The sequence below is a fragment of the Rhinichthys klamathensis genome, unplaced genomic scaffold (assembly GCF_029890125.1).
Source record: "Rhinichthys klamathensis goyatoka isolate OS25496 unplaced genomic scaffold, OSU_Roscu_1.1 h1tg000438l_1, whole genome shotgun sequence".
Taxonomy (NCBI): domain Eukaryota; kingdom Metazoa; phylum Chordata; class Actinopteri; order Cypriniformes; family Leuciscidae; genus Rhinichthys; species Rhinichthys klamathensis.
Window position 1 is genome coordinate 59516 of NW_026606934.1, and position 12094 is coordinate 71609.

General features: G+C 37.6%; 1 protein-coding gene across 1 annotated transcript in view; it reads right to left on the minus strand.

The window, feature by feature from the left end:
- Positions 1–671: 671 nt before the first annotated feature.
- Positions 672–12094, minus strand: part of si:dkey-191m6.4 (rho GTPase-activating protein 22) — a 28840-nt gene continuing 17417 nt past the window's right edge. Inside the window, exons 4-10 of the mRNA XM_056236112.1 lie at positions 9484–9606; positions 7412–7619; positions 7194–7326; positions 6422–6495; positions 6217–6338; positions 3159–4017; positions 672–954 (exon numbers count right to left, since the gene is read on the minus strand). Of these exons, the coding sequence (XP_056092087.1) occupies positions 732–954; positions 3159–4017; positions 6217–6338; positions 6422–6495; positions 7194–7326; positions 7412–7619; positions 9484–9606 (1742 nt within the window). The 3' untranslated portion in view covers positions 672–731. The remainder of the gene's footprint in view (positions 955–3158; positions 4018–6216; positions 6339–6421; positions 6496–7193; positions 7327–7411; positions 7620–9483; positions 9607–12094) is intronic.

Below are 12094 nucleotides of genomic sequence, written 5' to 3' on the forward strand. Positions count from 1 at the left end.
TTAGCACAAAGACTGGATGTAAATGGTTGCAGCTAGCATACTAATCCAAATAAGTGACAAAATAGCGCAAACATTTTCCTATTTACATATTGTGATTTGTATAGTCACAGAGTGTACAGTGAACAACTATATTCTCTGAAGGCGAAGCACTGCTACTTGGGCGGAGTGATAACCGCAGCACCTGAGACGCGCCGTGGTGAGGAGCAGAGAGCGCGTCTCAGGTGCTGCGGCTATCACTCCGCCCAAGTAGCAGTGCTTCGCCTTCAGAGAATATAGTCGCCTTCAGAGAATATAGTTCCCAGTATTTATACGGTTAAAATATGTCTGTGTCTCATGTGACTTTGTTTTTTTGTACACTCTGTGACTATACAAATCACAACATGTAAATAGAAACATGTTTGCGTTATTTTGTCACTTATTTGGATTAGTATGCTAGCTGCAACCATTTACATCCAGTCTTTGTGCTAAGCTAGGCTAGCGGTGGGTGCGTCAAACAGCCTTATAGCACGCACGGAGATGAAAAAGGTATGTATGGACTTATCTAACTCTGGGGGATAAGGTGAATAGGCTAAAGTCCCAAAAAGTCGGAGTGTTCCTTTAATAAATGTAACACTGCTGGAATGGTGGGAGCCTCCTTGAAAAAGTGACTGGTGGAATTTTGCAGACCATATAATTTATGGAGATGCCTGAGACAACATCATCTTGCGTGGTCCTTGTGTTTATTTTTTGCATTAAATGTCACTGGTGCGGCTTCCAAGAGCCAGATCCCCCAGCGTGGAGAAGAAGTCTTCCATCTCTTTCTCGAGGAGGCGATTGCGGTTTTCCGCGTCCTCACGGGCTCGTTCAGAGTTTCTCAGTTTGATCTCAAGCATTCGTTTTCTTTTTCTCTCCTGCTCCATCTCTTGCTCAAGTCTCTCCATCTGCGCACACAGGGCTGCACTTGAGTCTTCCAGCCTGTAGAGGGCAGAACACAGGCGTGAGTCAATACAAATATCTCCAACAACAGTAACAGTTGGGGTCAGGGGAATCTCAAGGGCTGCAATTTGAGGAAAAAAATGACTTTAAAAAGTGTATTTTTTCATAGATCGTAGACTTTTTTTTTTTTTTTTATCCTACTGACAGACAAATAACAACACAATTGTATTTTCAAGGTTCGTACATCGAACACCAATAGTCCTTTAGTCAGATATATGACTATACATACATTATATAAATATATATACACACACACACATTTGAAAACCTCTGACTGATGCTCAGGATAAGTTTTTTTTGTAATAATTATGATAAAAATCGATTTCATTTTCATTAATTAATTCAAATTGAATTTATCGAGTTAGAAAAGTATACAAAGGCAAATTACATTTTTTATATATATATTATTTTATAAAGTTTGGGGGACACAAATATTATCCCTTGGACCCTTGCAAAAGAGTCATATTATTTTGCGGTGCTTGACTTTTTTTGTTAATAATTATGCCAAAGACAAGATATTTTCATTTGCTTTCCATATCCCTTATGAAAATTAACCATGGTTTTATTATAGTGAAAGTGTAACCATGGTTTTTGGTGGATTGATTACCATTTGATTAACCACAGTTTTACCACTTTACATTAAATCATTTAGCAAATGAGGAGAGCAATAGCAGCAATTAAACTAACAGTAGGACAACAATATGCAAGTGCTGTGACCCTCAGGGCTTAAAGTGAGCAGGTGTTCTGACGATTCATGCTACCCATCGAGATGTGCTACTTACTGGTTATGCGCATGTGCAGACTCAGTTTTTTTTTTTACAAAAGGTAAATTTCCATGTGTTATAAAGTAATTTCACTTTTTAAAAAAAAAAATGCTAACTACCATATGAATATTTGTACGGTCAGTCAGCTGAACAAGAATAACTGAAAGTTTCAGTTACTAAGGAAAGGTGTGCTTTGACAAGTCAAAGATGAATATTTGATGATCATTTTTACTTCACACCGTTTTAAAAATAAAAACAGTATCTTCGGCGTGCGGCCGTGAGGATAAAAAATGATTATTTTCGCATGAGATTCATTTTTGTCCAGCTTTAACGTGTTAAAATATTTAACGAGAACGCGCTGTCAGTGAACGTCCTCCTGGCACACGCGCGCGCGCACACACACACACACACACACGACGCACAGAAAGACGCGCGCCAGTATCGAGTTCTCTTTCGCGCTTGAACGAACAATAACCACAATGCCAAAATGTCAGTTTTGTCGAGCATCCTCGCAAGAACAGTCTTAAATGAGTTAAATACAATCTTAAATGGAAGTAAATAGTAGTGAGAGAATGAGATGCTGAGATCCTGTCAGCAGCGACAGATCTTAAAGTGACAGGAGCCATTAATTCTCTCTGTCAGTAAAGTTAACCTAAAGAACAAAGGGAACAGAGAAAATTACTAACTGCCCTCCACTAAAGATCGCTTGTAGCTTTGATAAGGATGAATCTATATTTAATTTATAATTTATGCAGTGCGGACTGTTTTATAACCTTATTCAATTTCTGCATGGTACAGTTAAATTACATTTATTATGGGTTTAAGTGAGGATTGTTTTAAGTTCACTTAAATGAAAGTTTTTTTAATATTTTTTGAAGCCTAATGTTTAAAATTTGGGGGAAAATCATTTTCATCGAGACATCAGTAGCTATAATATTAGTGATACTGGCTTTCATTCATAAAAAGATGGCATTAAGATACAGCTTTAATTTTTTTCACTTTAACCCCTGGACCCTACCCAGTTTAGTCTAACGCAGTATATGTAATTGTTAAATTTTTTTTAAATAGATATAGAGTAGAAGAGAAAAGAAAGTGTTAGTATTAATGGATCAAGTGTTGCCGAAAAAGATGCGTCTTCAGCCGTTTCTTGAAAATACCATTTCTTGAAAATACTAATACCATGGTTAAACTGGTTAGTGTAGCAAAACCATGGTTAATTTGTTGTTATTGCTAACTACAATAACCATGTTATTTTGTTTTGTATTCTTTGTAGTAAAAACACGGTTCATTTCCGTAAGGGATGTTTGAGAAACACAAATCTGACCTTCTCTTTTCCCTAATCTAGTCCCATCCCAACAGGGTGTGTATTTTTAAACAATTCGAACCATCCTCATGGCATTTAAGAAACAGCAGCCTTACTTTTTAATTCTAGATTCGTAAGTCTGTTTCTGCTTCCTCAGCTCTTCTTTCAGCTCTGCCACGACGCTGACCAGAGATGAGGGGGTTTCTTCTGCATCTTCATCCACAACTCGAATGAGCGGTGCCACGTTCCCACTATCGCTCGCGCAGTTCTCCTCAGTGCCGCCGATGTCCTCGTGTTCGTTGGGCTTCTCTTCCTCCTCGGCTCGTTCCTCCTGAGCGCTCGGCCCGTCTTCGGCCCCTAACGGCTCGCCTCCGGAGTCCGGGACCGAGATCTCACATGATGAGGTGGACCAAGGCGTGCTGTCCATACTCAACACGCTGCCCAGACTTGAAGAAGACGTGACGTTATCATAGGTAGACAGTCTCTGAGAGGAGCCTGAATCTCGGGAGCGTTCTCCGGATCGTTCTCCGGATGAGGTGCGTCGGTGTCCCCGGAGCGAGGAAAGCCCGTTCATGAGCCAGTTCCCGCTGGAGCCCGTGGTCACGTCCACCGCGGAGACTTTGGCGGACTGTGGCCGGGGAGAGGAGCCTTTAAAGGTGTACTTCCACCCTGGAAGAGTCTTAACCTGTTTACTGGGGCTGACGGCCGTCTCTCCCTTTCCCTGAGGCACAGACTTCGAGGTGCAAACGGCATCCACAGGTGAGGCACTGCTACTGGTCGGGTCATTCTTGGCTGTGGGTGGGCAGGTTTGGAGATCCTCCTCAGAGATCCAGTCAACCAGGGTGGACTGCTGATGTGGCTGGCTTTGGTCCTTTACCTCCATCTGGTTCTGTATTGTTTCAGAGTCTTTTTCAGTATACAGGCGATCATGCTTGCTAATCAGTAACGTCATGAGATGCTGAACAAGGGAGGTTCCTGTAAAACACACATGCAAAGGTAATGCTGCATCCATCAGCCTCATTTAAGTCATATACCCTGATGTACTTCCTACATTTACAGAATTAAAGTCCCCCTGTGGTGAAAATCAAGCTTTTAATGTTGTTTATATGTTTGTGTGGTGTTTTTAATATGCTTTAAGACAAACCATGTGTAAATTCATAAGTCGAGTATTTTCTCCTTAAAACTGCAGTGATCCAAAGACGGTCTCAAAAACACGGTTTGAAATCGCTGGTGTTTCTGACGTCACAAACGACCTTGTAACCAATCAGATCAACGTGTGATCGTCAACCAGTGGATCTCTGAGCTGAGTGAGTGAGTGGAGGCGGGGCTCACTTGCATATTCATAGAACCACGTATACTAAATGAGGCAAGGGTGTCGAGTTACATTCAAGCTATTTTAAGACATGAAGACATTTTTTCAAGGAAAAAAACATTTAAATGTGTAATTTTGGTGATCAAAGATGAGTTTTAAAGAGATACAATTATTGACTACAAGGGGTCGGGACTTTAAAGTAAATGTACAGTATTTCACTAACTGATGTAAAGTTAATATACCAACCTATTGAAGTACTAATATCGGTTTTGTACCATTGTAATACACTGACAGCCACCAATAACAGGTGGTGATGAGAAAGATACATGATGAATCAAAGCTTATCACAAGTATCTTGGTTAATACACCAATAGGTTGGTATATTATTCCACAAGCTGAGAAGGTCAATTCTAGTATATAAAATCAGCACAGTGTCATTCACACAAATACTAAACACCATCCTGGTAAGGCACACGACACTAAAGTAATGCAATAAACATTAATTTAACACAATTAGATGTAACATTGAAACCCTAATGTACATAACTGGTAAGAAAAACTAAGAAGAAACAGTTATTTCAACGAAAATATATCAAATGTTAAGTGTCACGCAGGGAATTATGGGAATGTCAATTTATGTTTTTTCACTGTAAATTATACAATGACTTGTTCTTTTTTTTACTTCTAAAACTGTAAATTTACCTGTATTTTACTGTAAAATTACATTAAATATAAGGTTAGTTGCTGCCTTAAGTATAATTAGCTTGGATGTTTAAGTCATTTCAACTTAAATTACATTAAACTCACTTTAAAAATTTGTTGAATCTTGTATAACTTATTATTTTTTTGATAAGTTAAAGCAATGGAAAAATTTGTCATAACTTATTGATCATATAATGTTTTACAGTGTATTACAGTTCTTCACCGTAGATAGTAATGAAACTTTATTTTTATTTTTACTGTACCATTTTTAGTCTTTACTCTTAAAATCACAATCATTTTAGACTTAAACAAATTGGTGTAGAAACTATTTACACTCAGAAATTGCTAGTAAATTTCACAAATAATTACAAAGTAACACACTGAATTAAATGTGAAGTTTTGAAGTGGAAGACTGAAATAGCATTTTTTTTGTAAAACGTACTTTGGTCTGTTTAATTTACATTATGGTTAGTTTGCTTATTTTCATTGCATCATTTGTTCTTAAGGCTCAACTCAAGCTCTCTGTAAACATGAAGTTGCACATTATAACATTTACCATATTTTCAGAAAAATAAGTCGCACCTGACTATAAGTCGCAGAGTCGTAATTGCATTGTTGAGAGAAATTTAATTGTATTATTACATTCTGAAAATGTTTAAATATTGCTAAATAAAAAACAAAATGTTTACAAACATTATAAACACGTATCTCTCACTCCACAACAGATCCTTTAAATTTAACGGCATTCAGAACAGAACATGAATGAAAAATATCATATAAACAACATTTATTATTATACCTTTATTATAATACTACTTTTAATCCAAAAAGAAGCCTCCAAATTTGTAAACAAATAATTAGCATATTTAAATGTGCAAATAATATGAATGACTGTATCTAAAATAAACAAAAGGAGCAATAAATAAATACTAATACATTTTTTTTTATGTGTGTGTGATCTATTTCTCGATATATATTTATATGTTATGTTTACAAGTGGGGTATGCTCAAATATTTAGTAGTGCATATTATAATTGCATTTCTGTCACATAAATACGCTTAGTTTTAGGCATAGCTGGTGCAACCATCCAACAGCTGTCCAGTTTTGAAGTGTGTCTTGTTTTACAAACTAATTGGTTTGAAATTCGATAAGAGCTTACCTTCCATAATAGTTACTGGATCCTCCATTTTAGGACGAAGGATATTAGGTCCAAACACGGTGGCCAAGTTCTGCACACCCATTTTGTTTTCATTTGAGTGAGACTGCACCTCATCCAGAAATCTATAAAAATGGAGTTCACTTTGAGCACTGAACCACGAAAAGGACTGACAAGAATGTGTCTGAAACCATTATGTTGGACCTACTTGCATATATATTTCAGAAGGTTGTAATTGGCAGCTGGAAGCGTTGTCACTAGCTTCCCTAATTCTTGTATTCCCTGTGGAAACATGAAATCACTGAAGCGACTACGGCATCCTATGGTTCAAAATATTATGTTTTTCCACATTTCATGAAAATTATGCTTTTCTAAAAATCAAGTGTTGGAAACTTGATAATATGTATAATGTAATTAAATTTTGACTTCCGCTTCACGCATCTTCTGAATCTGTGCATCGCATCATGTCAGCTGGGAAATATGTGGGAGGAACATTGGCTAGCAAACCGCATACTGACTGTAACAGCTTTCTGTTTTATGAGCACACAAACATACTTTTTGACAAAACTGCAGAAATAATTGGCACCAATACCAGCAAAAAGCTCAACACAAAACAAATTCTTTATAAAAATTAAGTTTTTGCTTAATATGGCAATTTTTGTTGTTACTGTTAACATTTTCTTAATGTTATATAGTTGTTTCAAGGGGTTAGTTTGACAAATTTGAGGTTTGCAACCCTTAATATTTATGATTTTATATTATATTATTCATAGACATATGGCAACAATCACAAAAACAACTGTGTTTAAACATATCCCAGGCTAAACACCTCTTTCCACTCATCATTTGTGGGAAATGTACTCTAGTTAAAGACACATTTGGATCATGTAGACCTGTGTTTTCAAATACATCTAAATGTTGTTCCTTTAAGTTTACTTCTCGACATTTCATACATGTTCAGATATTGTTCATTCACTAACCTCCTCCTCATCTTTGGCCAGGAGCTGAGCACAAGTGAGGAAATCCTCATACTTGCAGAAGGGAACGACGGGCTCGGGCAGCTCCCTGAGATACAGCTTCAGCAGGGAAGCCACAGTGTGGACATCAGTGTTACTATAGAGGACAGTTATAGGGTTAGTGCCAACAGTTGGAGAGGGTTAATTGGTTCCATGTCTTTGCTTGGAGTAGTTGGTGGTACCTGTCAAACTGAGGTTTGTCTCCACAGTCAAAGGCCTCCTGAAGGTCCTTGACGAGGTTGGCTTGTCCTGGCATCCGGAACAGTCCTTCTTCATCAAGCCCCTGTTCCCTAATGAAATCCACACACTGCTCAACCAAGAGAGGGGCGAGACGAGGACCAAACTTCCTTTCATACTGTACGGTGTCCTCCAAACGCTGACCAAATATGCCTGTAGAGATGAATCAGTTCTTTTTTAAAACGACAGATTCTTATACTGTATGAGCAGTCAAGACAGACCATGGCATTTACTCTACTCTAGGTTCTTTAGATTAGTAAAATGTTCTTCACAATAATGTTTATTTTATTTTAAGAATGGTTCACTGAAAGGTTCTTTTGGGGAAACAAATGTTTCTTCAATGCACAAACCTTTTCCATTGCACAAAGTCATTTATAGTAAAACAAGGTTTTATTTATAAAAAAAAAAAAAAAATTTCACTGAAAGGTTCTTTGGTACAGAGCTCCTAAAGGGACATGGCAAAGAAAAAATATATATAAGATGGGAAGAAAAATAATTTGGCAACTCTTTTGCGTTCCCCTAAGAAACTTTTGAGTGAATGCAAAGTTTCTGGGGGGAACGAGAGAACGCAAAAGCATTGCCAAATAATTTTTACTCCCATCTTATATATTTTCTCCTTCACCAATCACTATGTCCGTACTTTGGGGAACCCAACATAACTAGCTTATTTTTAAGCATGTAAGGTAGGTAATTCAGGAAAAAACATAGTTACCCAGCTATTTACCTAGTCATCGGCCAGGATGGATTTTTCAATAGCAGACCCCGATATTGACAACTAAAGAGCTAGCTAAGCTGAAATGCAACAATATTTTCACAAAATATTTGCTTGAAATCCACTACAAATATGTATTATATATTTAATGATATATTTAATTATACTACCAAAACATAGTAGCCTACTTGTACTACATGCAGTATGATAGCAAAATCAGTCTGTGGTTACTGATCACGTGACTTTGTTCGTGCCGTTTCACTCTTACCACACCTGCAGTTTTTTGACTGACAGCTTTACTCCAAGCAACAACAGGACAGCAGCGAGAAGATTCGCAATTACAGTGGCCATCGAAGTATTTCGAAGGACGCGAAGTACAAAGAAACACTCGTTTTTCACGTATATATTCTCTTTCCATCGATGTCCTGTCAGCGCATCCGGGTTCTCTGAGGTAACGTTAATCTTCTTGTTTGAGGCAGAAAGTCGCGCGAACTATTGATGCGTTTCAACCGCACTAACGATAAGAAGAACACACAGAAAACATGTTTTGATGTGGCTAGCCTATAGTTGTTAAATTTGTCTTAAGTTTAATTATATCAATCCAAACTAAATAAAAAAGCACGGTCTTTAAAAAGTCAGTTAATCTTGGCGTCAGTTTGGTTGACGCGAGACACTTGGAGAAACGTTCCCGCCGGTTTCGAGACCACGGTATGAAAATTACTCTTTCGTGTTATTGTACATCAAAAGATAACATAAACATGTTGTACAAGTTTTTACTGTTTAAGCTGCTGGAGACACGTTGCCACATTGTCTCTAACTGAGAGCAGATATCTTGGACTTGCTTTCATTACTTGTTTGAACTTTCTATTAATAACAGGGCCTTTGTAATTGAATCTCTGGATAGTGAGGGATCCTACTCTGCTCAGTGATATTTTTGTGAGCATGTCCTGGTCATAGCCTATCATGTGAACATACAAGACATCAGTGGCATAGGTTTGATTTCGAAATTGGTGGGGATGGGGACATCAATATATAAATATATTTTAAGTTTTGATCGAAATTATTGCTAGGTTACAAGAAACTTGTCACCTTTTTTACTGTCTGGAGTAATATCATCAGTGTCACTGGATATTGGTAGGGACACATCCCTAGCGTCCCTACTAAATTCTACGCCCCTGCAAGACATATCCAATGGCATAGATAAGTATTCACTTGTTTTCCAACTAGCTATACAGTAGCGCTATATGTTATGTGTTTAGTGTGGCTAATATTGGTAGCTGTGCTTGTGGTCCACCTGGTATTTACCTCCTCCAAATGGAGCCCATATGACCCGTCTGATGGCCTTCACCCAGTCGTCCATGTCACTCTGGGAGTTGGCCATGAGCAGAAAAGACTCATGGCTCATGGCAGCCTTGTCTTTCTCACCAGCTGAGACAGAAATCAAGAGATGCAATCTGTGAGATGATGGTATTACCTGTTTTTCACCTCTACATCACTGTTTATTACTCAACGATTCATATCTCCCTACATGTCTTGCTTGAGTAGTTTCTTGTAAATTTATAAATTAGTGTTCATGTAAAATAAATTGAGCATATACTGCAAAAGGCTATTTAAATAGTCTTAAACATGGCTGTTATAGCTTGCAACCAAGATTATTAGCCCAGGTAAAAATATAAATGTGAATTTCTATAAGCAACATTCATTAGATGGTGCTGCTGTAAATATTTTAGTTTGAAATTATAAATGGAAGTGTACATTTATTTAGTTGCTGTAAGTGGTTATGATTTTGTTTTGTAAAATGTAATGTAAATGTTTTGTAAATGTAATGTAGTAGCCGTAATATATATTTCAGTAGTACTTTAAGTCTGTAGCATCAAACTGTGGTTCAATCCATCTGGCCATCATTGGCATGAGCAGTTGAACACCTCACAAATCATAATAGCTTAAAGCAGACCTAGAAAGAAAGAGCCAAAGTAACACAAATGCTTTGCTACAGTAAAGGATAAAAAGAAGGACAACCTCTATAATGGCTTCAGTTTATAGCTTAAAGGTGACCTATAATTCAAAATTGAATTTACCTTGGTATAGTCAAATAATAAGAGTTCAGTGCATGGACATGACATAGAGTGAATCTCAAACTGGACTGTTTTCGCGTTCTCATTTAATTCACGTTTATGAAAAACACCCCTGAAAAACGGTCGGTTCTCCACACAATACCGACTGTGACGCAATAGTCGGGATCATTAATATGTACGCCTCCAAATGTTTGCATAATGCCAGCCCTCAATGCCAGGCGGAACTGCGCAGCCGAAGCATGGCAGTTGCTCAGTGTGGATGTACACATGAACACAAAAGTATTTTTTAGTTCCTTCATCTGAGCCTTTGAAGAAACAATGGGTTAATTTTATTTTCTCTGGAAATTTCCAAACATTTCACCGAGTGTTTCCTCAACTTGGGCCAATACAGAGCTGGCCTCGGATCGAGCTACCAAGCAACACTTTCTGATGTGTAATTGTTCGAGTTCAGACAGGTAATCTTTCTCTCAAAATCGTTCAATACTGTTTATGCATCAGTAAGTCAAACCAGTGACTAAAATATCAGCTTCACATCGTTTCTTTTAGTAGGATGAAAATAATCGTATTTAAATTGTGAACAAATTATATACAGAAAGCGATCAAAGAACAATCTTTCCACACAGCGCGAGTTTATCTGGACACTTGCCAAACTCGTTATGAAATCAATGACGCACGTTACTGCACAACGAAGCTCTTACTGTATTTACATCATCGTGTTTGCATTGGTGAAAGCATTAGAGAGAGTGCAGAAACTGCTTTGCAATGATAATATCTTCAGTCTCGCGATCAACACACTGTCATCTGCTCAATGCTCATCACGGCAACATTTTATGTGATGGGAATAGATCTAAATACTTTAAAAACATCTCACGATTCGTTAATCTCGATAGCTGTTATAGTAAAAACGTATAATAGCAGTAGTAAAAGTATTCGGGAGAGAGTTTCACATGTAATGCGTTGCTATTTCATATGCAAGCATGTCAGCCAATCACAGCAGTGGCCGCGGTTACACTGAATCCCACAGAGACACGCCCCTTCAAACAGAGTGTTCAAATCAGAGGCTAAAAGCAGGCTAGGAAAAATGCCATTTATTTCTAAATTATGATTATTTTTTATCTAAAAAACATACTAACATTATAAGGGTAACCCAGGAAACATTATAAAATAAAAAAAAAAAAACATTCTAGGGCACCTTTAACAATGATAAAGGCAACATTTTTATTCTGCCAGCCAGACAAAATGACTGAAGTAATAAGTCTTGAGACGGTAAGTGTTCACAGCAGACATCGACTGAACTGCTAAACAAAGTACTGATGCAATTAAGATAAATAATACGATCAACCCCAGCGAGACCTCTGAGGCTAACGCTCTCACACAGAGTGGAAGGCATAATGAGAGTCATTTCTCACCATGGTGTGGCATTTTGTTTCGCATTCATGTCTCTTTAGGAAGTGTCAGAATGACTGCGGATATTCTGGGAGGGAAAAGAAAAACAGGCTTGTGGCGAAAGTATGCAACAGTTATCTGATTAAGTGAATTCTGGGGGATTTATTCAAGCTGGGACAATCCCCAACCATTGCACTTTGACTAGGTATCTGACTGGTCTGATATAGGTTATTCACGTGATTTGTGCAAATCTGTGTTTTATTTGGGTGGTTATATGATCTGAAGAGAACTGATTGTCTTCTTTTCATCTTACCTCTGTATGATGCCTAATGAACTAGTGTTTATATGCGCTGCTCTTCTTTCTGTACAGCATTGTTGCTTTTCAGAGAGTGAATTTGCATTTTCATTCATCCCGTCTATCAATTTTGTTCCGACCAATTATATGTAACGTACTG